This window comes from Micropterus dolomieu, linkage group LG03 (genome assembly GCF_021292245.1).
Source record: "Micropterus dolomieu isolate WLL.071019.BEF.003 ecotype Adirondacks linkage group LG03, ASM2129224v1, whole genome shotgun sequence".
In the NCBI taxonomy this organism is placed as follows: Eukaryota; Metazoa; Chordata; class Actinopteri; order Centrarchiformes; family Centrarchidae; genus Micropterus; species Micropterus dolomieu.
In genome coordinates this window covers 8409177-8436359 of record NC_060152.1, presented here as the reverse complement: position 1 = coordinate 8436359, position 27183 = coordinate 8409177, and the positions used below count along the sequence as shown (strand labels likewise).

General features: G+C 38.8%; 2 protein-coding genes across 4 annotated transcripts; one reads left to right on the top strand and one right to left on the bottom strand.

The window, feature by feature from the left end:
• The first annotated feature begins 2442 nt into the window (after positions 1 to 2442).
• fli1rs (Fli-1 proto-oncogene, ETS transcription factor-related sequence) lies at positions 2443 to 21106 on the top strand. Of its 3 annotated transcripts, none has more exons than XM_046045044.1 (10): positions 2443 to 2583; positions 9309 to 9514; positions 10578 to 10744; positions 14210 to 14413; positions 15851 to 15928; positions 17907 to 17975; positions 18135 to 18197; positions 19157 to 19204; positions 19449 to 19535; positions 20015 to 21106. In XM_046045044.1, exons 1-10 carry the CDS (start codon positions 2566 to 2568, stop codon positions 20536 to 20538), a joined length of 1464 nt encoding a protein of 487 aa, XP_045901000.1. In that variant the 5' UTR covers positions 2443 to 2565; the 3' UTR covers positions 20539 to 21106. The 3 variants fall into 3 exon arrangements, with proteins under 3 accessions (XP_045901000.1, XP_045901004.1, XP_045901003.1); XM_046045047.1 differs by lacking the exon at positions 2443 to 2583 and adding an exon at positions 2753 to 3134; XM_046045048.1 differs by lacking the exon at positions 19449 to 19535.
• Positions 20836 to 25308, bottom strand: zp3d.2 (zona pellucida glycoprotein 3d tandem duplicate 2). Its single transcript, XM_046045043.1, has 8 exons — positions 24550 to 25308; positions 23837 to 23952; positions 23647 to 23750; positions 22761 to 22935; positions 22557 to 22662; positions 22307 to 22395; positions 22124 to 22197; positions 20836 to 21767 (listed from the first exon to the last, which is right to left on the bottom strand). Exons 1-8 carry the CDS (start codon positions 25024 to 25026, stop codon positions 21427 to 21429), a joined length of 1482 nt encoding a protein of 493 aa, XP_045900999.1. The 5' UTR covers positions 25027 to 25308; the 3' UTR covers positions 20836 to 21426.
• Positions 25309 to 27183: the final 1875 nt, after the last annotated feature.

Sequence of the window (27183 nt, the reverse complement as noted above, 5' to 3'; positions counted from 1 at the left end):
AGCAGATAAGGCCGAGCCCAGGGCCTTGTGTAAACAAACATCTCTGCTATTCTCCTCCAACTGCGAAGAAAACACACGCACACACACGCGCGCGCGCACACACACACACACACACACACACACACACACACACACACACAATGAGGGCCAACTCCATCTGGAAAAGTGGAGCTGGGTGAAATCGTGCGCGTCGGAGGGAGACGGGAGTCGTGATTGGGAGCCCCACCTCAAGACAAGGGACACAACCAGGATAAAGTTACACAACACGAGGTGATTAACAACCGTCTGCAGTAAACTATCAGGAATCCACCTGGGATAATCACACAGGGGGTCACAGATAAAGTAAACTGCCATGGAGCAACACAAAAGCACCAAATTTGCCAGAAATTAAAATGATAAAAAAGAATTTTAACGGCACTCTAGGGTGCCTGTGTCTGTATGTAGGCCTATGTATCAAGATTTTCAAGAAATCAGCATTATGGCAGTTCAGCAGACAACTCAGTGGGAAGTAACAAATGATATTTAGTCTTGATATCCAAAGTGTTTTTTTTAAACCACTTAGGCTACTACTTACTTATCAACTTATTTTACTCATTTCTGCATGAACTTGTGTGGCCTGTTATTTCACAAAGACCCAAACATTGTCAGCTCTTCCTAGGCACTCCACTCCCAACAATTGTTGGCTAAAAATGTTTTAATTAAATTGTTTTGGCAGAATCAAAGGTCCGTTGCTAACCCTTAAAGTGCCTTTACTTGTCTGTTCCATCTTTCTACCACTGATATAAGCACTGAATGAAACAGGAATTCTCATTAACTGGTTGAAAAAATAATAATAATAATAATAATAACAATAACAACGACCTTGCTGATGCATTCTTTATTAAAAGGCAAAAGGAACCAGAAGACTTGAGCAGCAATAAAATAGTTACTTGATGAAAAGCCTGTAGCATTAAGCTATTTTCATAACCATTCAGGAAGCTGAAAGATATGTTCACAAAGTCTGTCTTAAAATCATAATCCCTTGTGAAGAGACAGGTTTTACTTGCTGTCATAATTCATCTTGTTTACACTGGTCATTCATAAATGTGTTACATTCATCAATGCACTTTCAGTGTGAGTGATTGGGGATAAAATCCACAGTCCTTGTTTTGTGCACAAATGTCTTTGTGAATGAAAGCTTATGAGGCTTCAGCAGTCGGAGTTAGACAAATCAAATATTTTTTAGTATAAAATCCTTTTTGTGTGTCCCTGCTGAGCTGCAGATAAAACAAAAAAGGAAATTTTGTACTAAAAAGGCTGTAACTTTGAGAGCTCTCCGCTTGATTTGACTAACTCGGACAGCGGACGTCTCATAAGAAGAGATGTTTTAGAGGCCAGCATCAACAGGAGGAATAATTACAGCAAGCAAAGCCTGTTTCAAGGTTCATATCGAGAGCTGATTGTTGCTATAGGGTAGACTTGACAAATTGTGAACCTGTCCTTTAGAGCTGAGTGGGGAACATCCTGGTTGTCCATGAAGGAAAGGCTATTGGACAATAACCTATCATTTAGTAGTTTGAGGATGAGGTGCTCACACAATTTTGATTAAGGTGATAAAAGGATAACAGTTAAACAACAATTTTGCTTGGGGCCCAGACAGCATATAAGCATGGCTGCAGTTTGGGAACCTCAGATCTCGTGTGTCAGAGGATCAGAGCCACAACAAGAAACACAGATTCAATCCTAGACCGGCAAAACCATAGCCTAAAACAATACATAATCTATATAACAATACATGTGCTGAGAGAAAGCTGTTACATACAGGCCTCATTTTAACACATGCTACCCATCCCTTAAATTTCCATTTCCTTCAATAAAAAGTGTTTACACCTACACACTGTCTACACTGTAATAAACTCTGAGTATCTCACTTTATCTGAAGCAGTTCCAAATGTTTGCCCCAGCACAATGGTGAAGGACCATGTTTATGAATTTTGACCCTTTTTTTTTATATATACAAGGGTATGTTATAATATGCTGAAAGACCTCAAACAAAGATATAATATGCTGAAACAACATGGTGCCTGGCATGTTTCCAAAAGCACACATTTTGTAGAGCTTTTTACAGTGTTTTTAACCACAAAAGCTATTTTTGTTATGACACTTTACACTCTTTCATTTTCACTGTGGTTAACCTACAGCAAAAGGCTGAAGAATCTGATGTTTTAGATGAAACTCTACACCTGAATCTAAAGCACACAAACTACAGAGCTTTTTGTTTTTCCTTCTGAGCAGTAGCCAAAGTGTTGGTTTCATGAGAAGCAGCTTCTATGTTAAAGAGTGACTTCACTTCCCAATTTAGAGAGCGAGAGCGAGAGCGAGAGCGAGCTAGAGCGCGCAAGAGAGAGAGGGAGAGAAAAAAACTTGCCATCCGGTTATGGTCTGTGAGCAAAAAATTGTAACTGCAATGGTTTGCGACATATAGAGCCAATGCACCCCTGCATGTATTGAAGTGAGGTTAGAAGGCTACATTAGCGTTAACATTTACAAAATCGACTAAATGACAAAGACCGCGAGGCTGCTGCAATGGACTGTACGATAAAGGTATGTATTTGAATTGTTTTTTAACGCTGCTGCTGGTGGTGAAAATGACAGGCGGCCACCCACACCAGCCCTGAGTCTGCTGAGTGAGAGAGTCAAGGCGGTGATGCGAGCTCCCCACTCTTTCCTTCTTGTACAAAATTTCCTCTTCCTTCCCGTTCGTGGTTGTATGTCGGCTCTATAATAACACAACTAACCACTACATCTTTACACTCAGATAAAAACACTAATTGGTGGCCGGCTATACGCGTAAAAGAGGATTTCTAAACGCACGCGTTTCATTTTTTTCCCCTTAATTGCTGCGTTTAATCGAGTTCAGCCCGCGCTATCCACGGAGTCGCAAAAGCAACACCAAAAGTAACGCACGGAGAGTGAAATTACTTAACATTTAACAGGTTTACAAACTGCTTTCTTTTTCTTTAACGACGTTAATGAGGGGATGCAGGACTTTATTGGTGCGCACCAGGCAGGTGTCCCTGAAGGCGCCATGGATCAACTTGGATACGTGAGCCCGTTTTTAAACAGCAGGAGGATCCATTTCCATCAGATGACTGGTATTTCACATTTCATACTGTTACAGCTGTACCTGTTGACCTTCTCCGGAAGACCATGCAGTAATTGTTTCAATTCTTAACTTCTAAAAAATGCAGAAATGAAGGCCTTCATGTCAGGAATTCAAATCGAAAAGCACGTTTTCATGACATTCACATTGAAAACGGATGATTGCGCAATGAGAAAAAGAGAAAACTTTACCCGATGATGTGGCCTAGGCCACAAAGATGCAAAATCGCGATATTTTTTAACGAATGTGTGTTTAATATTCAGCACTGGCCTGTAGGCTTTTATTTCTTATTTATGCTATAAAATATTCTTGGTACCTCACGAACCATCTCTCCAAATTAAACGCAATATCAATATTGACATTCCTAATTTGTTACAAACGATTTACTATAACAAATGTCTTTATATTTTATAATTCAGCCAGTTTAAAACTAGAAATGGGCCTTTGACCATATTAGATTGAGGAGCTCATTTCTCATTTCTCTGTTATTAAAAATGTAACCTATGGATAGCCTATATGTAGGCTACAGTAGGCCCACATTAATGCATTTTGGACTGTAAAGTCTGGCGAGTTACATTATTTTCGTTATGCCATAAAAAAAGAGTGATTTATTAAAGAGCCAGTGCAGGAAATGAGGACATGCTGAAACGAAAACTTGCTTCACGATATAAAGTAGTCTGCTATGTTTTATTTTTAGTTAGGAAATATTTTAGTTTCTTTCTTTCTCTGTTTAAAATGCTGGCACACATAGTCCTAGGGGATTATTCGTTGATAAAAGGTAATTAGGACTATTATTATTCAGATATGATTATTCTCTTCTGCTGTGTCGCAGCAGATTGTGTGTTTGAGGTTATTTTAAGTATAATTTATGGCTGCAAACGGGAGCACTTGTCAGGTGTCGTTATCTGAACTCAGCAGGCTTCCTGTCTCAAACCTCAGACTTTCCGCACACATTTCCGCTCCGTGGACTAGAAAAAATGTGAAAAAGCAACAAAGCCTCGCCAGAAAGAAACTAAGTGGACAAACTGCATTGTTTTAACTTTACAGTGTCCGCTCACATAGGCATGGGAGGTGAAGGAGAACCCGGCCTGGCTCTGTGTTCGGGGCCTGCAGAGGCCTGCGCGCTGCCAGGCCCATAGCTGTGAAAACCGCACCGTTGTTTGTGTGGCAGAAAGCGCAGCTGCTCAGGTCTTTGCAAAATCAGCTTGCCTCAACTTTTACTTCTGCTTTCTGCCACTTGCCTCAGACATGGCGAGCACACACAGGGCTGTGCCTTTGCACAACTTGATCTCTGGCCTGTTATTTTAGGCTACATCTTGTTTTGTGTGATTGTAGTGCTTTTAATATCCTCAGGCCTTGACAGGAGCAAACACTCATTTAGCATATTTACTAAAATATTCGTAAAGTATCTGGATGGCAATTGTGGTGTAGGCCTAAACAGGAGCTCAGTAACACCTTAAAACTGATTTGATTTTGAGAAACACACAGTGAAGAACATAGTAAGAAATAAAAGACCCATAAATCAAGTTTCTTATTTTTAAAGACCTTTACTATAAATCATTGTGAATGGGGCTACTGTTAATAGTCAAATAATTTCAGTACCAATCTCAGAAGTTTAAACTCTGAGATTTCACTTCCACAAGTTTTAAGAGGATCAAAACAACCTGAATGAAATGAGGATTGTTTATCAGCCTACAGTGCACTTTGCTGCAGGAGGATGATGAAGGCCCCAAAACATGTCACCAGATCAGCTTATTTTCTCTAACACATTACAAAAAAAGAAATTCATTGGCGTTTCCAAAATGGACTTAAATGATATAACTGCTTAATGCAACAAAGTAGTTGTTAACCACATCCTTGGTTGAAGTTTTGGGCAGTGGTTGCCAAACTTTTTCGGCTTGTAACCCCATTCAACAAAGCAATATCTTCTTGCAACCCCACAGGCTGCATGCAGTATGTCTACTTGTTGTTACAAGTTCAAACAAAGAGCTCTGGAGGTCCAGAGAGGTCCAAAAAGATTGGATAAAGATGATTTCTGTGCAGCTTTGTGCTTTCTTATGTTTCTAATAATTGTGTGATGCCTCAGATTTATCCTGGGACCTATTGGAAACCACTGGTTTTGGGTTACCAGTAGAGCTGAAATGATTAGTAACTACTGTCATAATCAATTAGCCATTTTCCAGCAAAAATGCCAAATGAATAGATGTTCCAGCTTCTCAAATGAGATAATTGGTTGCCTCATCTTACATCTTAAACCACATATCTTGGTGTTTTCTGACTGTTAGACTAACACCACCTTGGCCTCGAGAAGATTTTTCACTGACACGGAAGTTACAGACCAAATGATTAATAGAGAAAATAATCAACACATGAACCGATTATGAAAATAATCAGTAGCGCTAGTTACTAGATGTGGCTCTTAAAGTGCCCAGACAGCACAAATAAAATATTTAATGATTGATTATTGATGAATTGATGAAAATTAGTAAAATCACTAAGGCTGCTGCTGACTACATTGAGTATAAAATCATATCCAACATGGAGAAAAATATATTAGCTAAATTAAGTCTCTGGCATTGAAGAGCCCTTGGTAACAGTATACCAAAACCCTCCATGTCTGATTCATAAGATGACTACCACTTTATTTTATCACATGCAGGCTGTGTTGCAATATCCCTTTTGATTTTCCACCAAAAAGTACTTAGAAACAGGTAAATGATGGAGCTATTCAACTGCATCTTGGGTTAGAGAATCCAAGTCAAACACGCTTGTGGTGGTGGTGTTCTTTTTATTTGTTGCCATTTCCTTTGGTTAAACTGTTAATCTAAAATGTTATTCCATAAAGATATAAGAAGTATGAACGTTTATTTCGTAAACAGCCTGTGATCATGCTCTCCTTCAAGCTCTTGGTTTGGGCAAGACTGCATGATGCAACCTGCAAAGCTGCTGACTTAAAGCCATGTCAAAAGTTTCCACGCAGGACTTGTTTGTGCTCTCGCAGCAAGGGAGGAGGTTGAAGTGTTTACTATAAAACTGAACACAAACGGTGTAAATTTTAGGACATCGAGGCACAAGGTAGCGTTAGCCTCAAGAAGGTCATGTTTTTAAAAGTTGTTTTGTATCTGAGCAACAGGCTGAAACACATTGAACAGGAAGTCAGTTGTGGCATTAGCGGTCAGGCCACATTTTAGTATATTTGTATCACTGTGCAGAGGAGAGAGAGAAAGAGAGGGAGAGAGCGCAAGGGGAAGATAAAGAAAGAGCGGGAGTGTGTGTTTGTGGTTGTGAAAGCATCAGCTTGTCACTTAATGTACGGTGCTGAAAACTGAACGTGATGATTGGCAGTGTGTCACGATAACATCAACGGTTGGAGTGTTAAGCACCGAAAAACTTAAAAAAATCCTACTTAACCACAGAGTTCAACTATTTACTATTCTTTTTTATTCCTCTCATGAGAATCTGTTGTCAGCCGTTTGTTTTATCCTACTTTCAGCCAACTGTTTCACTTCTGCACAGAGAAAAGGGCCTCTGAAGGCACTTAGTGTGAGAGAGGAAGACCGGAGAGAGAGGACAACAGCAACAGAAGTAAAACAGAGCAATCAGCTGAAGAAGAAAACAGGGAGTGCGGTCAAAAGAAAGCTGAGCAGGAAAATATGAAGCCCTGCAAAGCACTTCTGTCACGTGCAAAAATGCACATTTTTTACTTTATAAATATAATTTAGCTTTTAGTTAGCATGCAAAATTAGATATCGATCATCTAAAAATGAGAAACCTTTATTTACAGCCCTAAAATTTGCAACATAATGTTTTTATTAATTTACAGCTCTTAACATTTAAAGGGGACTCCCCCACATTTTACACATCAAAGTCTGTTTCCAGGTCTTGTGGAGTACAACTGCATATTTAAAATAAGTGTTTTTTGTGGCTCCAGAGTCTGATAAATTGTATCGGTTGGGGCTGAAGACTACAAGTTTCAAAACTATAAAAATAAAAAGAAGTGAGGTCACCAGACCTCAGCCCGGTGTAGCCCGCTCCTCATATGTGCCTACATTAGCCGCTGTTAGCATAACACACCCCCAGACCAAACTGTCAGCAATCGAGTTGCATTATGGGTAATGTAGGCACCGGGTTTTGATAAGACAAATGACCATATCTCTTATTCCGCTGCATCGCTTTTGATCCTTTTATTTAAACTGTCCGTCACAAATTTGACAATAGCCTATTATAGGAGTACAATCTTTTAATTCACAACATAACATTTTATGTTTTTTTCACCTGTGTCTATTGGTCTTGAACAATCAATATTGGGTAATATTGTTTGATGTGAAATCAAACAGTGTGTGCAATACTAAAACCTTTTGCCTGTGTGTGCATAAAAACAGGGCGTATCCAGTGCTCAATGCAACAGCAGCAGCAGGTTGCTGAAATCCCACACACTGCTTGTGTATCGGTTTGTCTGCAGCTTCAAGGAAATGCCAAACTGTGTGCCATGCATTAAAATGTGGTTCACAATGCTCAGGCAACAATTGAGCTAAAAAAAAACACAGAGGCAAAAGCACAATTCAAAAGCGGCACTTCAATCAAGGCTGTACTCTTCTTCTCTTCTCTTCTCTTCATCCCCTAACCACAGGCCTTTAGGGTTGTTTTCCAGCTTTAAAATGACCCACATTTTTACACTGTGCCCCCCTCCTCCACCATTTCCTCTCCCTTGGCCTGTGCCAAAAGGTTCCTCTGCACATGGCGGCCAGGTTTCCTGTAGGCCACTGAAAAAGCACGGCACTGACGTACAAGGTCCAAAGACAATGCTCAACTCCTCTAAACAAACACGCACTTACACCCACTCAAGCTGCCGTGGTCGCATCCCACATGCACACACTTAATTTGAGCAGACAGAACAACAGGTCCGGCGCTTGTGCTCCCAAATGCGTGGGATGAAAATGCCATCTTGGGGTGGTTTTGAGGCCTTGCTGTAGGTGATGAACCCAGGAAGGCGACGGACTAAATCTCGATTAGACTCCACCTTGAGCTACCCCCCCCACCAACCCCAATCCTAACGACAAAATAAGGTGGTTAAGGTTGCTGATGTTCTTCAAAGATTAGAACGCCTACTGACTGCCTATACACCATTTCTGTGCAGTTTACATGTCATTTTTCTAAGTGGATTGTCCTCCTGTCTCTGATTGTTTAGATTAAACACACACTTAGTTTAAATCAATCCAGGGCAATATCACTGAATTTCAAACAAATCAATATGCAATATTTTGTGGAAGCGAAAATTTGAAGGCTAGAAAATAAAGTACGTGACCAGAGGATTGCCAGTTTGGATCTCGACAGATCTAAGAAAAACTTGAGGTGGAGAAAACTGAACGTGAAATGGTCCCAGCTCTCAAAATCTCCTGCTGAAGTACCTCATAGCAAGTCACTAAACCCTAAAGAGGACTGGCTCATTAGCACTGCTAAAAAGAAGTCCGTACATCCAATAATAATTACATCTGAATAAAATGAAATGGAATACAAACACAACAACACATTCACAGTCACAAAACAAGAAACAGCAAATCTTTATGTAGCTCTGAACATGTATAATATATCCAATAAATGAAAAAGTAAAGTACATAGAAATCAACTTTGTCAGTTTGTTTAACAGCTCATTTCTTAGTCAAAGTATTAAAGCCAGTCTTTATAATTCTTGTATCTTTTTAACAATTTCAAGACAATTATCTATTGTTGGTGAATTATTCTGTTGCCACTTATGGAGACTTTTTTGTGTTTTTTTTGTTGTTGCAGTGAATATTTTTGACTGATTTGATAATGATATATTATCTCCTGTTATTTCTTTTGTGATAACTTCTGTAAACTATGGTAATTGATTTTGTTGATTCACAACCAAGTTCTATAAGAAAAAGGAACAAAATGTAGTCAATAGAAATTCTGGATGATACTTACTTTGAATGATACTGTTTTACAAAGAGTGACCTTTAAAAATGTTAGTTATGTCTACTGTTTAAACTTCAGATAAAAATCTGAAAATTTCTGCTGTGCTGTTGTTACACCTATATTTTACTAAAGCATCCTAGGTGGGGTCTTTATGTGGAAAAAGAGTTTCCACAGGTTGTGACCTGACACATTAATGGCAGACACTGACTGCTGTGGCTCTGTTGGACAGGAAGCGCTGTCAGTGGTGAGTGAGGATCAGCCCATATTCGAGCCGCCCTACACTGCAGCCCCGGCCATGCACATGAAGACCGAAATGACGTCACCCGGCGGGTATAGCCAGGCCTCCAAGCAGAGTCCCGAGCACACCGAGTCTGAGTGGGTGGGGTCAGCGGCACAGAACCCTGGGAAAAGAGGCGAACACGTCAATGGAACCAGGTGAGTCAGGACGGGCCAAGGCCACAGGGGAGTGCAGGTTCCCGGATTATCTGACTCTAGCTTTGTCACGATTCATGTCAACATTTCGGTTTTTCCCAGTCCCTAAAAATGTTTATTGTTCACCATTGTATTGTTGTGGCCAAACGCAGCCCAGTGTCCCTTATTGTTTTCCACCACTGATGGAAAAGTCTGAATTCCAAACGTGGTAATTTGTGTCTCAACTTTAATTGAAGTGTTATAAAGTATTGTAACTGGTGAAAAAGTCACCAAGTACTTTTACTCAACTGCTACACTTAAGTAACATTTCAAGGTATTTACTTGAGTATTTCCATTGTTTGCTACTTTAAACCACTACATTTCAGAGGGAAATTTGGTACTTTTTACGCCACCATATTTACGTGACAGCTGTAGTTACTAGTAAGGTTTCAGAGTAAAATTTTACCTTTAAAAAATTATATGAGTGACTTATAAAATACAACACACAATGTTAAAGATTAAACCAGTGGTTGGTGTATCATAACTTTGATTTCAATGCTTTCCTGTCTCATTAATCATCTATTGACCCATAGGAGTGGTCCAACACCTAGGTTGGGAACCACTGGACTAAACTGCCAAACAATGTATATAAAGTAGTAACAACTAGCTCCATATTAACCAGCTTTAACAGTAACATGCTTTATGAGCATTAATCCATCAGTATCAACAATTTAATATTGTAATTTAATATATAATGTTATGTCAGTCACAGGGGACACATTTCTGCAGAATCAGTATTTTTACTTTTTTTAGTTAGTTTACATTTTGCTGATAATTCTTCTGTACTTTTACTTAAGTAGGGTTTTGAATGCAGGACTTTTTCTCCTTACTTTGTAATTGTAAATTGTTGTATTGGTCATTTCTTCTACCACTATTGGAAGGTTTTTCATTGTTTATCTGTTGATTAAATGAAAGTGTAATAACACTTACAAGGTTACAAGATATTTTAATTATCAAATAACCCCTCTTCTTTTCCAGCCATGTGAAGACAACCATGACCAAATGCTTTCTCCTCTGTCTGTTGTAGCCGTGAGTCCCCTGTGGATTGCAGTGTCACCAAACGCTCTAGACACATGAGCAACGACAGCGCCCCAATGCCATACCAGGCCTCATATCCGGAGCCTCGCGTCAGCCCCCAGACGGCAACTCCACCCAGCAACGCCACAGAGGAGAAGAGGGTCATCGTGCCGGCAGGTGAGCTAAGTCACTCTATCACCCCCCATCCTCACACAAGACCCTCACTATCACAAGTCAGTTTCCCAAGAGCCGGGACACTGGTGTAATATCGATAACTGAACCCTTCTTTCCCAAACTACCACAACCACCACCACCAGTCACTACTCTCCAGTGCCACAGATAAGCAACAACAAGTTTCTGGTTGTCTGGTTGTTCAGGGTTTAAAATGAATTCTATTTAAAATGTGTGAAGTAAGTGTAAATTTAGCACTCATGACTGTGACGTTAACAAGAAAAAGAGCAAGCAGGAATAGATGTGTTATGACTTGGTGAGATCATTACAATTTTTTACCATCATTTAATCATCCTGCTTCCTGTTTTTTATATATATATGTTTCTAATTGTCAAAAAATCCCAGTATACAGTAAGCTTACGTTATTCCTGTTCCATAGAGCTCCATTGTTGTCCAAAAGCACAGCAATAGAGCCACACCGTTTTACCTGTAAACATGGACACTGTAGTCTATTGTGACTCAATCCCACATACACCTCTGCTGTAAATACTCACTAATCTGTATGTTTCCACAGCTGAAAACAGTCCCCAACAAATGCACTATTTTCAGTTGTTTTAGGAAGTTATTAAGCCTTTAAGAAAAATAAAAACATGGAACTATGTATTTGTACCCAAGCACAGGACAGGGAAGTCATTTAGTAATGAGCGGTTTGGTCTTTTCATGGGATTTTTTGATTATATGAAAAGTATAGAATAACACAGTCTCATCCTTTAAAACATAGAAGACACAGAATATCCTTCAATATGAATGTGACAACAAAACAAAAACAGGAAGTAGATGTGTAATTGCTTCATAGACATTAAAAAGGTAACATTTGTCCAAAATGACACCATGACATTCGAGTTCAAGTGTTGTTAAAGTTACACACCCTTATACCCTAATATCAGCAATGCTGGCACCTGTGTGTTTCACTCAGCAATATGTAGAGCGAGAGTTGTCCCATATTTGATACTTACCTACATATTACTTTGTTGAATGTTTATCATAGAAGACTCCAAGCTTTTTAACTTTTGCTACAGCTCTTTTTCTTTGCTCTAAAATCACCAATTAAAGACAGTGATGTGTCACTACAATCAGAGTAGTCGTAGTCAAGGTTTAGACAAGCTACAGTAATTAGGTCCACTTCATCTTCGCTATGAATCCGTGGTCCAGACATCTAAAAACATTTTTTTGCACAGTTCCCAGACATTTATCATCCTGTGAGAATCATAAGCGTGTTTGTGTGCACGTTTCGGTGAGTCAGTCTATGGAGGGTTCCCACCAGAGATGATGGGATCCCTCCAAACGGGCAGTGATTTCAAAATTCAGCTCTGAGGCGTCCAGCGAGATTTTTCAATGAGTCACAAGCGCAAAGTTATTCTGCTTCATAATACACGGACGTTGCATCACAGTGGCATGTGTTAAATAAGGACAATCAGGACCTGAGGGTGTGGCAACTAAAACTCCTGCCTACTGTTACAGGCAATTCACGGTCATAGTTTAATACTGGAAATGAGCTTACCTTCCTAAATCAGACAAAGTACTGTACCAAGACAATGAGATCAAATACAACCTTCAGTTATCATTAAAAGCATACAAATGACTATTTCGTAGGATAAGAAACTATACAAAATAAAATTTAAAAAAATACTTTATTAATTACTTAATAAAACTAAACATGTATAAGAATGTTTTTAAGGAAGACCAAAGTTTTAATATTGTTCCTGGAAAAAGTTATATAGTGCCTCGGATCTAGTAAGTAATCTACAAAGCATGCAAATGTAGAAATGTAAAAGTATTCAATTTAAACCCCGTCTCCCAGAAATTCTGATTATTTAAACACTATTAATAGAATCTTTACCTTACCTGAACCAATTCCTGAGAGTTGCCTTAACATAACCATAAAAACATGCTTTGGTTGAAATGTACATATATTGTATTGCAAGCAGAAATTTCAAAGAAAACAAATGATGTTGTTAAAATGTAATCTGTTTCTAACATATTTGCTGTTACCAATTAGTAAAATGTAAACGTAATTTATAAAAGACAAGGTAAATGTGTAAAGGATTTCTAATGTAATATGATTTGCGATACAAATTGTATATCAACAGAATATAATGCAACTGCAAATTGTTTATTTACATTATTTATTTGTTGTTTATTTAGATTTTTGGTGCCTTACATGAAACAAAAACCTTCCATGACGACCCCAGATGGGGCTCACTTTAGCTTAGCATTTTCGGTAATTATTTGCTTACTTCCTGAATCCTGCTACCTTTAGGGAAATCGCGAGAGAAGCGGGGTAAACGTACAATAAGCTGCAATAAAATAAGAAAAACACTAGATTTGTTGATATGTAACTTTAAAGTGTCCTAGGCATCATTTTATAATTGAAGACCTATCATAATTTTAAAAAAGCCTTTTAAGACTTTTAAGATTTGCTGATACCCTGACAATAGGCCCACAGTTCAGCAAACAGAGGACTTTAAAACTTTTGAAAGACACACATAAGGAGCACACGTGTCAAAAAAAGTAAGAACTGGTAAACTTGTATTGACTTCAACTAAAACTAGCAGGGTTATACACCACCCACCACCCGTTTCAAAATTAGTATCACAAAGTAGTTTCCGGTGTTACTCAGCCCTTTTACGTCCTATTTTGTTTGCCCCAGGGTTGCTCAGACTATTTTTGTGTGACACTCCTCCCTCCATCCCCTCAACTTTTTTCTTGTAATAAACCAGAAAAATAGCTCCTCTCACCATGTGAAAGACTAGATAAAATGTCCTAAAACTTGAAAGCTAAAACATCATTTACCTTTTTTCATCAAACGGTTTTAAACAGTCAAAGCACTCCCATCTCATATTTGGTAGTATTACAGTCAGCCACAACTGGTACATGAAGATAAAGTTTAACTGCTAGTCACAAGATGTCTCATACTCCCATACTCTCCAAAGTCAGTTCGCGGTATGTGTGTGCGCACTGGAGCTTTCAAGTTGCATATTGGGCCACGACTTAACTATTTTTGTGCATGTCTTAAACTGAGATTTAAGGTAAGCACAGAGATGCCTTCCTCTGCACACACACCAATCTGCACAATGAAGCTCTAATAAAGTGAAGCAACAACAAGAAAAATACATTTGAGTGTAGGGGGACATATTTGCACTGGAAATCCGTTATGTAAATAAATCCGTTTGAGCAGAGTAATTTATGATCATTTCTGTATGACTCCTTGCCCTGCAACTTCTATAACTTCCTGTTTGTGACTTTCTGAAAGCCACAACAGCATCTACTTCAAATAAAAGTCCAGATAGTGTGTAGCAAACTCTAGCCAGCTAAAAGATTTTCATAAAATCCAACAAAAAACACAAAAACACTGTGTGATAATTCAAGACTGATTATTCTTCTCTCCACCCTACACCCTCTTGATGCCAGATCCTGAGGTTTGGACACAGGACCACGTGCGGCAGTGGTTGGACTGGGCCATTAAGGAGTACGTCCTAGAGGAGGTGGATGTCATGCTCTTCCAAGCACTGGATGGCAAGGCCCTGTGCAAGATGACCAAGGACGACATGATGCGTCTCACGTCGGCCTACAACGCAGACATCCTGCTCTCACACCTCAGTTACCTCCGGCAGAGTAAGGCTCGCCTCGTGTTGAGATCATTCTCTCTCCAGCTGATAACATTGTTTGGTTTCGACAACGTAAAAAGTTTTCATTGTTTTGCAGCTACCAAATATTTAACCTGTATGTTAGCAGGATCAGAAATAAAATCAAAACATAAACCTCTCTGGAATTTTCACTGGGAAGCATGTAGCCCTGAAACGATTCAACAATAAACCAACTAGTTTTTTTTTGATAAATGACTAAAACAGTTATTTGATTAAACAAAAAACCCAATCATTTGCTGGTTTCCAGCTTCTCAAAAGTGGGATTTGCTGCTTTTTCCCTTTTTATCATGGCAAAAATGTTTTGAACTGGTATTTTCTTTATTGTCACTTTGGCCTCTTGGAAATTGTGATGGGGCATTTTCACTATTGTCTGAAAGTAAACAAACTTGATGATTAATCTATTACTCAGACAAATATTCAAATATAGAAAAATCAGTAATTGCAGCACTAAAAATATTTCTGCATGTGAATTTGTTGTTCCCTATACTTTATATTAAAATAAAGTATCTAATCATAAATTGATTTATGATATCTACATCCCACCCAGGTACTGAGGTCAGGTCAGAACAAAATAATACAAACACCTTGCAATACAGGGGCACTTAGGAGTTCCTCATAATGTAATTTGTTGAGGCTGGAAGAACGTCGCTTGAGGCTGAAGTTTGTAGTGTTGTTTACCGAATTTGCATTCTTTATTAACTTTGCAGTGTATGTGACTGTAGCTGCAGCTGTTTAGTTTCTGCAAACACATGACAACATATGGGGAAAATGTTTTTATATATTTTATCGATTTTTTTTTCAAACTTTACTACCAGTTCGCCGTGGATAGCTAACATTTTATTTTCTGTCCCTTTAAAAAAAAAATGCACTGAAACCACCACCTAGCCTATTTGCACTACTGACATTACTGTATTTATAAACAGCACAGTACTGTTTTAGGCTGTAGCCTAATTACAGTTTCAAATACAGTAAGCTGTTTTTTATTTACATTACTGCATTATTTTATAATGTATTTGAATTATACACAGTACAAGCCGTAATGTATTTTGATGCTGTCTGTAATATTACTTTATATTTACATAATAAACACAAATATCAATTAGATGGTAATCTGCATGAAAAAATGAAGTTTTATCGTAATAATCATCCACATATAGTGATCAATTTAAGCCAGACAGACGTGATTATTGTTAGAGATTTCCACTTTAGAAAGGATGGACAAAATTACACCAAGATTACAATAGTATGCGATCCAGTACTACAGCACCACCACAAACTGAGTTCTCAAAGGTCCTCACAATATCTTTGATGTCTAGGTTTTACTATTCACAGCTCTCAGAATCTACCCTGGTATGATTGATCTAAGGAGAATGTAATATTGACTTCTTTTCGGTCTCTGCTTCAGGTAGCCCTACGTTCACGTACTCCACAACTCCTACCAGCAACACACCACCACAACAACCCAGACTACAGGTGAAAGCAGGTAAGATCATCCACTCTCCTCCATCACCTCCTTTTCTCAATCAGCTTCTTGCGATAGGGTCCAACATGAGCACACAATTTTTGCTAAAGTTGGAACAGTTTTGGTTGTTTTACATGACAGATTTGTTTATTTGTTTTACTTTTTTGGTACTACTTTTCACACAAGTTGTGAGTGGACTACGTGCTGTCACATAATTATGCACCAATCAGGATTTAGCATTTAAATTAAAACATGACAACAGTTGGCTTCCTTTGTGGAATTATTTGCCTCAAACTATTTGGTTGTTACTTATTTAATAATTAACATTTAATGCTATGGAGAAATACGGATTATTTGGCTACTGTTTGGGCAGCAAAAACAAGTTGAGAACATTGACATATTGTCACATTTTTAAGTTGATATGGCTAATTTATTAGCAAACTTTTGCTTATTTGTACATCCGGCAGTTATAGAGCAATAACAACATTCCTTTGGAGTTGTGTTTCTGGCAACCTGGTGAATGGAAGTCTTATATTTACTCATTTAGCTCTATTTTTGGTCTTTACCAATTCCTGAAGGAAATAGAGATCATTGCCACTTCTAGATGGGGCTTCTATGCTTTAAAAATGTATACCCAGTTTAGACAGGAAGAAGGGGAGCTATAAGCTTGTCAATGTTTTTTTTTGTTGGAATTTATACATAACTACATTGATTTGACAGCTGGAGTTACAAGTTACTTTTCAGATTAAGATTTTACATAACAACATATGTTAAGTGTATAAAAACACAAAGCATTGTAAACCTAACCAGTGGTTCCCAACCTTTCTGGCTTACAAAAGAAAAAGTAACTGTGTTAATGGGGCCCCTTGTCACATTTCAGATGTTTGTTAACAGTTCCACCGGAGAGATTTCCCCTCTAAACTTTGCACATGGTTTCATTTAAATAACTTAAGATTTGAAAAAAAGTCTAATAAATTAAGATAATATTGGATATCAGAACTTTTTTTGCCTCTGTCCTATCTCATTAATCATCACATGATACCTGTAGGATGGGGCCTGAAGCCTAGATAGCAACCACCTTGACCAGCTATAACAGTAAAATGATACTTGCATGTTGATGCAACAGTATTAACGATCTAATCATGTTAAAGGGTTAATTTTTCTTTTGATATTTAAAGGACTTTTTGCTGATAATACTTCTGTAATTTTATGAGTTTGAATGTATGTACTTTACTTTTTGGGGGGGTATTTCTACACTGTTGTATAGGTACTTTTACTTAAGAAATTTATGTGAATATTTCTCCTACCTGTATCATGATACACAACCCTTCAAAAATGGTGAAGGCCACTTTTCATTTAATTATGACTTAAATAATTTACTCCACATGTTTTAAATAGATGAAACAACAATTTATTGAAAGAAACACTTTTATTTTAGTATGTCATGTTTGATTGCCTCAATTTCCCATTATTAAAAAATCAACCTTGTACTAAAATTGTCAAGATCTGTTTGAGTGTTTCTGGGTGTGCCTCAAAGCTCAGAATTCAAGGTCACATTCTCAAACCTTTCAGAAAAGAGTAAACTCCTTGAATGATTTAGGGATTCAAAAACAATGTGTTGAGTTTCAGAAACATATTACATAGTTTCAAGAGTCTAAAAAGGTTCCATAGCACAACACTAACCTCAGTTGACAAACTTTGACAAGTCCAAAAGTCTCAACAGCCAGTTTCAGACAGGAAACAGCTGCACCGACACAGGAAATGGGGGGTATGGGTCCTGCTCCTGGGACACAATTCACAATCTTGTGGCAACAGGGGTGGCCTGAACAAAAGAATGCTTGCCCAAGAAACTCTGGGTCATCTTCAGACCTGCAAACTCTTATCGTGTCGGTCTCCATTTAGTGACTTCCTTCCCACTATAGCTGTACTGTCCACTTCAAAGCCTTTTTATGCCACGTGCCTGTCAATGTCTAGTCTCATCCTTGTTTTTTTTGTGCAGAGAGCAGCTTTGATGAGATCAGCCGCAGGAACAGCTGGCCGGCAAACACCATGAACACAGTGCCCAAAGGTATGACAGCAGACACAAGGAAGATATGAAACCAAACCAAGAGTAACTTTTCATGCATGAACAACTACTGGTTTGCATACAAATTGGCTCTTTGTAAATTAAAAACCAGGTCATAGCTGAGGTTCAATCAAAGATTTGTGTTTTTTTAAATATTTGAAGGTCCCTCCATGGAGCACCAACACAGCACAAGAGTTACCGAGCCTTCTCCAAGAATTGGACCAGGTAGGAAGGCCACTCGTACCAAATATTTTCCTAATCAATCAATCACTACAAACTCACATCGTATTAGAAAGGATTGTTCAAAACTCAGGAGCTTTATTTGAAATTCCAGTCAAGATCCCCATGTTTCCAAAGATCGGTTAAGATATTAGGACATATGTAAACAATAAGAGATACAACCACAATAACCGCTCTGTGAGTCAGTACAATGCTAACATACTTATGTCACTTACGTCAAGCAGTTATAATGTTCACAATCTTATGTTAGCATCTTAGCATGCCAACCTTTTCTGATTAGCTCTAAACACAAAGTTGAGGCTGAGGGGAATGTCACAAATCTTGGAGGTATTTAGTCAAACACCGAAGTATTATGACATGATGGTGTTAGATGAAAAGTTAAGGGATCACCAAAGTTGTTACAACTCATCCTGAGCATGAATGACTGTACAAAATGTCATATTTTGTATTGACCGAACCCATCAGTAGAGTGTGGCAAATTTGTCCCTCTGACTTCATCTTCTGCCAATGCAGAAGCTGTGGTAGCAATTGCTAGGTCCAGCCAGTATATTTCATATTTTTCATGACAATCAAAGACATTATAGAGGTTGATATTTTTAAGTCCATTCACATAGGCTTTCTTGATTCCATCTAGATAGCAGATTGGGTGACTGTTTATCTAACCGTTGGTTATGGCAATCAATGCACAACACCAGAGCTACTGAACAAATGGGAGATGTGGGATGTGATTTAAATACTTCACTCCATCAAAATTAATGGAACAACAGATACAGACTCATAATGAATGTGATGTCAAACAACATGGAAATACGTTTTATCTAATCTTGAAGGCACAAAAGATGGAATTTAGGAGGGGATTTACAAACATCTATGCTCTACAGATTAATATAAGTAACATCTACAAAAAGATATTAAAATCATCATATGCTTTTTCTTTGTTACAGACCCGTATCAGACATTAGGGCCCATTAGCAGTCGGCTAGCCAACCCAGGTAAGAAATGTAAACTACTACAAGATAAACCAACAAGGATGATACAAATGAGGCCTTTACACTGTCTGCTTTGGGAACATAAGGGAAAGCAAGCATCATCTTGCACACATGCACTTAATTTCCAAAATGGAGTAACCGTCAAGCAACACCTGTTGTGTCAGCAGAATTGCATCACGCTTACACTGAGACAAAATCTGGCTTCCCTCTCACCAAAATGACTATTTGCCCTGCTGTTTCCTCACAGAAGGCCAAGCCCTCAGCTCATCCAAGAACCGAACAGGCAAACAAAGTCCATACAAGCTCCCTGACCCCAGCGCTCACAGGCCTGTGGGTAGGTTTTGCCCCGATGTCTGTCACTTCCTCCAAGCCACACAGTGAAAAGGTCACATTTGATGGGAAAAAAATTAAGCTGACTGAGAAGTTGTGTGTGTCATACTACTACTATGAAAGAAACCCACACAAAACTCTTAGTAGTTTGTACTTTGTAAGAGTATTTTGTTAATATAAAAACTAAGGAGCTGTCCAAGGTCCTGGATCCTTTGGGAGGAGTTTAATGTTTTGGATCTTTTCCTTTTTATGCAAAATTCTAATGCTAATTTTAAAAGTCTACCTGGTGCTCATTTCTTGATATTGATACACAAATGATTACATCCAAATTGTTCTAATATTACCAGTAAAAGTATAAAGATGCTATGACACAAACATTTCACACATTTACTACTTGTAATTCTGTATATTTTCTGTCTTGTTTTGTGTGACCAACCAATGAAGTCAGCACCCGATTCCTTAACTCTTAATTTCTCCTCCAAGGTTCGGGGCAGATCCAGCTGTGGCAGTTCCTGCTGGAGCTGCTGTCTGACAGCAGCAACGCCAACATCATCACCTGGGAGGGCACCAACGGCGAGTTTAAGATGACTGACCCAGACGAGGTGGCAAAGCGCTGGGGAGAGCGCAAGAGTAAGCCCAACATGAACTATGACAAGCTGAGCCGCGCCTTGCGCTACTACTACGACAAGAACATCATGACTAAGGTGCACGGCAAGCGCTACGCCTACAAATTTGACTTCCAAGGTATCTCGCAGGCACACCAGAATCACTCAGCAGAAGGGGGACTTGTTAAGTACCAGACTGAGATGTCTTATGTCCAGTCCTACCACAGCCACCAGCCCAAAATGAACTTCATGAGTGGCCATCCTGCATCTATGCCTGTCTCCCCTGGCAACTTTTTCAGCCCTCCGTCGACGTACTGGAACTCACCCAACAGCCCCATCTATCCTGGGTCAGCCATGACCAGACATCCCACCTCCCACTCCCACCTTAGCTCATACTACTGAGGACGACGCCGTTCAAACCTGAATGGGATAACACAGGAAGGGAACCTAAACGTGCTATAAAAAAAACGAAACATGCACATTCCATCGAGGATGCACCTGAGCTGAACCCTGTCTGAAATGAAGGTGATATGACGCTACGGTCTGTTTTTATAAGGGCATTATGGTGTCTTTGTCGCATTCCTTCTTAAAATGGACACAATGTGGAGGGTAAATTAACTCTGATGAATGCAGAAGATTGGTATTGTACTCTTCCAAAGGTTTTAAATAAATGTACTTAAGACAATGTATTCATTGATATGTGATTACGATGTTATGAAACCAAGTTTATTTTGTAAAGTACTACTAAAGTAGTTTGATAGTACTTGTTGTAAAGACCAAAGTCATAACCTTTACTGTCTGAGTAGCATAACCGTTTTAAAACTGTTCTTTTTACTTCATAGGTCAAAACTGCAGTTATTACATTCAATGACCTGACATTTGTAAAAGTGGAATTGTACAGAATGATTGTCATGTAGCAATATACCATTTACTCACAATGTAAAGCTAATAAATGATGCTTGTACCTGAAGATGAACTCATGAGTTTTATCATTTACAGATTCTGTATAGAAACTTGGCTTTGAGATTTAATCCATGTAGCGTATTATTTGTGCTAAGCTAATCAAAAAATAAATACAGAGTTATAGACTTTGTTGCAAGTGACAAAAAAAAAAAAAAAAAAAAAGTGTAATTTGTAGCAACAGTTAGTACTAACAAGAGCTTTCTCAAACAATACAGACATCATGTGCACACACAAAAATATACATGAACCTTTTGATTATTGCTTTGAGCTTTTTAGGAATCATGTAATGAGCCACCCAGATTTAACTACACTGTACAAACATCAGCTTTATTTGTCCAAACCAAAGATATCTTCAAATATTGAGTGAGATTCTGGGTCCTCCTTCTCCACAACAGCAGATCCCTTCACCTGCATCTCCTCACCTTCCTCCTCAACCCACTTCACTCCACCTCCGAACGGCAATTCCAACTCCTTCGCTGCGTCACCCACTGGTGTCGCTGCTATCGCTTCAGGTTGTAAATAGGTCTTCCATTCAGTCACCTCTCTGGTTGTCTCTCGTTGTGGTGATGCTGTCGTTGTGGTGGAGGAGACAGTCTTCCTCTTGGGGTCTGTGGTATGTTTCACTTCAGGCTCTATTATCCATGGCCTGCTGCTGATCATTTTGGTCACTGGAAAATGTTTATTAGAACATATTTGTATGCGTTTTTTTTTCCCCCCCCCTTCTTCTTCCCCCTTCACCAAAATGAATTTAAAAGACTGGGATTAAAAATACATAACAGTATCAATCCAGTGTCTTTTAGTAATGGCACAGTTATATTTAATAGGGTGGCTTATTTTTTTCATATTGTTCCCATGAAGAGACTAAAAACAATGTGTTAGTTGGTGCCTCTATACTTTGCATTTTGACTTATCTACCCGGGTCACAAACGGTCACAGTATGGCTTGATTTTCTTTTGCCAATAATAACTAGCTATATCCTATAAAATGTGTTTTATTATGGAAAATGAGGGAAGCATTGACTCACCTGTGGATGCAGCAGAGCTGCAGGTGGAGTCGCAGCAGTTGCACACCGAGTCTGATCCATAGAGCTCAACCCATCTGAGAAAGTGAGGAAGACGTGATCCATTGTGTGTCAATTGTACAGCATGTTTGAACTTTATTTCTCATTCAATTTCTAAAAGAAAAAAAAAAAGAAAGAAAAGCAAACCTTCTTGCTTGCGTGTTGTAGTTGCAGGACTTTTCTGTAGGTGTTGGGACAGAACTGCTCACAGACATGGCGCAGTGCATGTAGAGCTCCTACAAGAGATCAGATCACAAGATCTCCCTTCATTTAAATCTTTTGCCCTCTTTCAGTGTAGTATTCAAACCTGAAACTCAATTTATAGCAAAGAAATTAGCAAAGGCTGCAGAAACTTTTTTCTCAAACTTTGCTCAGGTAATAAAGCATCTTTGCTCACTTGGCCAATCATTCCCTTGAACAAGAAGGCATCCACAGAGAATCTCACAGAATTGTTTTTGTATGGGATGAACCTGGAGCGATTGTCCTTGCTTTCAACCATACACCTTAATCAGAAGGAGAGAAAGTTATCATAAGCGTATACATAGTTTCATTTTTAAAAACAGAGCTAAAATAAATCTGACGCTCATGAGTTGTTTATTACCCAAAGTTTTTCACAACTGTATACTGAGGAGTGGAGGTGTGGGACCTCTCAGGAGTCGCGTAACACAAGTGGACATACAGTCTTTCGTCTTGGGACACAGATGCGGCCTCAGCCTCAAAGAACATGGGCTTCCCTAGCATGTAGTGAGCTGGATGAAAAATCCTTTCCCACTGAGCTAAAAGACAGAAGAAAGCAGTCAAGCATCAAGCACATCAACAGCTTTAAGAATCCCCCTCATCCATGCAGTCAAAAGAAATCCAGATTTCTACAATCAAATACAAGGACTCAAAGGCTGAGACACAAGATACTGACCAGAATTGCTGTCAACCCTAATTTATGTTGACATTTTTTAGTTTGAGAGGATTTAGCCAACATAATAATGTAAATGTATGCCCAACAAAAAAAAATAAAAAATTCAGACAACTTTGTCATAATTTTCTAAAAACATGATAAATCAATTGAGACATTAATTGTAATTAAATTGTTTTCCAAAAGCAGAATATTTCCCAATTCTAAATGTTTTTATATTAATACAAATATATATATATGATTTTTTTTGTTTGCAATGACAAATCAGATACTAATCAGGTAAATCTAGGGTGATACTGTTTATTAGTAATGATTTGAAGAAAAAAAAAAAATTCTTAGCGGCTATAGGAAATAAGAAATGCAAAATAGTTCATTGCATTACACTGGGTGGGACCATTGGGCTAAAGCCACAAGTCAATTTCCTGTACGTTCTAAATACATTACCTGTATTTGAAAACAGCCTACTATACCGGTATAGTACTAGACTGTTTCTTCAGTTCTCAAACTAACTCTTAAAGACTTATAAGAGTTCACAGAAATCAGTTGGGGGCTGATAGATTCATTTTGCAGGTTTTACCATTTCGTGGAGTCAGAATGAATTCTGCTCTGTTCTTCATTGGTTTGAAGACCTTGCGCATCCGCATCTTTGGTGTGTAGCCAATTTTGTAGGAGTACTGGTACCTAAACCATTAAAACACACTGATCATATATATAAAAAGTGTTAATAAATGATTTCCGTTAGAAAGAACTTCCAGTGCCAGTCTTACCTGTTATAGTAACATCTAATGGGAACGACGAAGGGCACAGCTCGCCTGATTGGTCCTTGGAGACTTGGCGGGTCATATCGTAGTATGTTTGAATAGACGACTTGGTTATTGCTTATCTGCCAAGAAACCGATCAGTTATAAATTTTGCTTCAACAAGACTCAGAGTCTACAGCCATGCTAGTGGCTCCGCAAGGCCAAGTTGCTTTGTGCTAAATGTTAACATACTATGCTGGCATGCAGATGTTTAGTACATGTTTACCATGTCATCTTATTTAGCATGTTAGCACACTACTATTCTCTAATTAGCAAAGTACAGCTGATAGAAATGTCATTACTTTTGTTAAGTCATGAATTTATGTTGCACAAAGTGAAATTTTGACCTAATGATGGCACTAGATGAAAAGTGAAGGAGTTACGAAAGTTATTGTGAACTCAATTAAATGTCAATCCATGTAACAGTTGTTGAGAGATGTTGCAAATAGAAGGCAAAGCGTTTAAATTAAAACCACAACTGGCATTAGAGGTCAGGGGATCATCAGAGTCAGTAGGATTCATCCTCTGGCAATCATGAATGTCTGTACAACATTTCATGTCAATCATACTGAGATTCTTTAGTTTGGACCACAGGGTGGAGCACCCAGCAAACAGAGGTCACCATCAATCGAGAGAGGCCGCTATCATTTCTAAAAACTGTTAGCATGGCTAAAACTTACCGTCCGTTTGGTTCCACACATGTCGAGGTCATATTCAAAATAAAGGTAACCCTTTGTGGATTTACTGACTTGGCATGTCCCCAGTTTGAGCTGAGACTGTGGGTCACCGCTACCAAAAACGCTCCTCTGCACCTGCACGCGTATTTTTCTTTGCTTGCACGAAGTCTTCACGGAAACGTCCGAAACGCGGTGCGGACTGGTCTTAGGCCGAACGGGGTGCAAGATTTTCCTAACAAGCTCAGGGACAGGCTTCAGTCCGGTGCCTCTGGCTGGAGACAAAAACTCCTTCTTCACCAGCGGCAGCCTCGAGTCCACAAACACGGGGAGGTGGAGGTACGGCGGCGGCAGAATCGTTGTTTCCGTCCGGGAAACCTTTCTTATCACCTGGGATGTCTGATTCAAAGTCTCAAACTTTGGAATTGTTCCTCCATCAGTGGACAACAGCGGCAACACGAAAAACAGTAAAAGGTAATCCATGCCTGGAACTCTTGATCAAAAATAAAGTCTAATTTGTGTTTTGAGTTTTAGTCACGGTACAGAGTATCATCTCTAATGTTCTCTTTAGTTGGGGCCAAATCAACTGCACCTGCTGGTTAAAAAGACGCAGACAGAAACAAAATGGCGCCACGCCCTGGTTGTTTCACGAAAAACAGCCTCATCGTAACGTTATAAGTTGTCCTAAAAAACACCTGTGGAAGGAGTTTTTTATTTACTTATCCAAGGCTCAATCAATTTAACGAGTAAAACAGCAGGTGGGATGATTGTGTTATTCTGTACAGACCACTTTAACCCATGTCATATGAAGAACAAGTGGAACTAATAGCGTCAATGATACCTGATGGTTTTAGCTACTGCAATTAATGTTAACACCTGTGCATTTTATGACAGGTCAAAACACCTGCTGCGGAAAAAAAGATCCAAAGAAAAATCTTTGTATACTGCATATGTTCTTTATTTATTTATTGTTTTTTTATTAGTCATATTTAGAAAAATCTCTGATGGGCTCCTGGTTAGTTGACTTTTGACTTGAAAACAAACAAAAAATACTTTCATATGCTCAAATAAAAACCATGGTCCAAACAATGTTCCTTATACAATTCTGTCAACACAATAAAAATACTAATAAACAGCATGTTAATAGCCCAACATTTTCAGGCAAATATGCAACATATGACACACTCTGTACCTATAAATAAAACTATTATTTAAGTTAGGCTAAATTTTACAAAGATCAGTTTTGACACAGTAGTGCCAGTGCCACATGAGCGCACACACATTGTTCAGATGGTGTACTACGTAACCTATGTGATGATAGGAGAAATTTAAATGTATGTTAAAGTTTTAATGTTTGTATACTACTGTATAATCGATTAATTTAGTTGATTGTTTGCTTGCCCCACTTTCATCATACTTTTTAAAATAATTTCTTCTTAGTCTGTCACTTCCATCACTTTGATGTGTGTTCATAACACTGGACATCATTTTTTTGTCTAGTCAATCCAAGTACATGAGACACCTTAAAATACAAATCAAGCTGATGCATCATATACCTAAGAACCTGATATTTTCTCTTACTACAAATAATTGAAGCGCTGCCTGCAGGTCATATACTGGTCAGGTCAGGGTAGGAGTTCCTCACTCGAAGCAAAGCTTTCACATCTATTCATGTAGAGGGTCTTAGTGATACATTATCCACCATGTAATCTGAGGTCTGAAGTGATACTATTTCAACTTTTGTCACATGAATACAGCTAAAACAGCATTTGATTTCATTTGTTAAAATCACTGAAAAATACAGTTCTGCTTCTTTACACTGAATTCTACTTCTGCTGCTACGACCTACTCTGTACACTCACCCAAAGGATAATTAGGAACACCTGTTCAATTTCTCATTAATGCAATTATCTAATCAACCAATCACATGGCAGTTGCTTCAATGCATTTAGGGGTGTGGTCCTGGTCAAGACAATCTCCTGAACTCCAAACTGAATGTCAGAATGGGAAAGAAAGGTGATTTAAGCAATTTTGAGCGTGGCATGGTTGTTGTATTTCACAATCTGCTGAGTTACTGGGATTTTCACGCACAACCATTTCTAGGGTTTACAAAGAATGGTGTGAAAAGGGAAAAACATCCAGTATGCGGCAGTCCTGTGGGCGAAAATGCCTTGTTGATGCTAGAGGTCAGAGGAGAATGGGCCGACTGATTCAAGCTGATAGAAGAGCAACTTTCACTGAAATAACCATTCGTTACAACCGAGGTATGCAGCAAAGCATTTGTGAAGCCACAACACGCACAACCTTGAGGCGGATGGGCTACAACAGCAGAAGACCCCACCGGGTACCACTCATCTCCACTACAAATAGGAAAAAGAGGCTACAATTTGCAAGAGCTCGATTTCTGTTGAGACATTCAGATGGTAGAGTCAGAATTTGGCGTAAACAGAATGAGAACATGGATCCATCATGCCTTGTTACCACCGTGCAGGCTGGTGGTGGTGGTGTAATGGTGTGGGGGATGTTTTCTTGGCACACTTTAGGCCCCTTAGTGCCAATTGGGCATCGTTTAAATGCCGCGGCCTACCTGAGCATTGTTTCTGACCATGTCCATCCCTTTATGGCCACCATGTACCCATC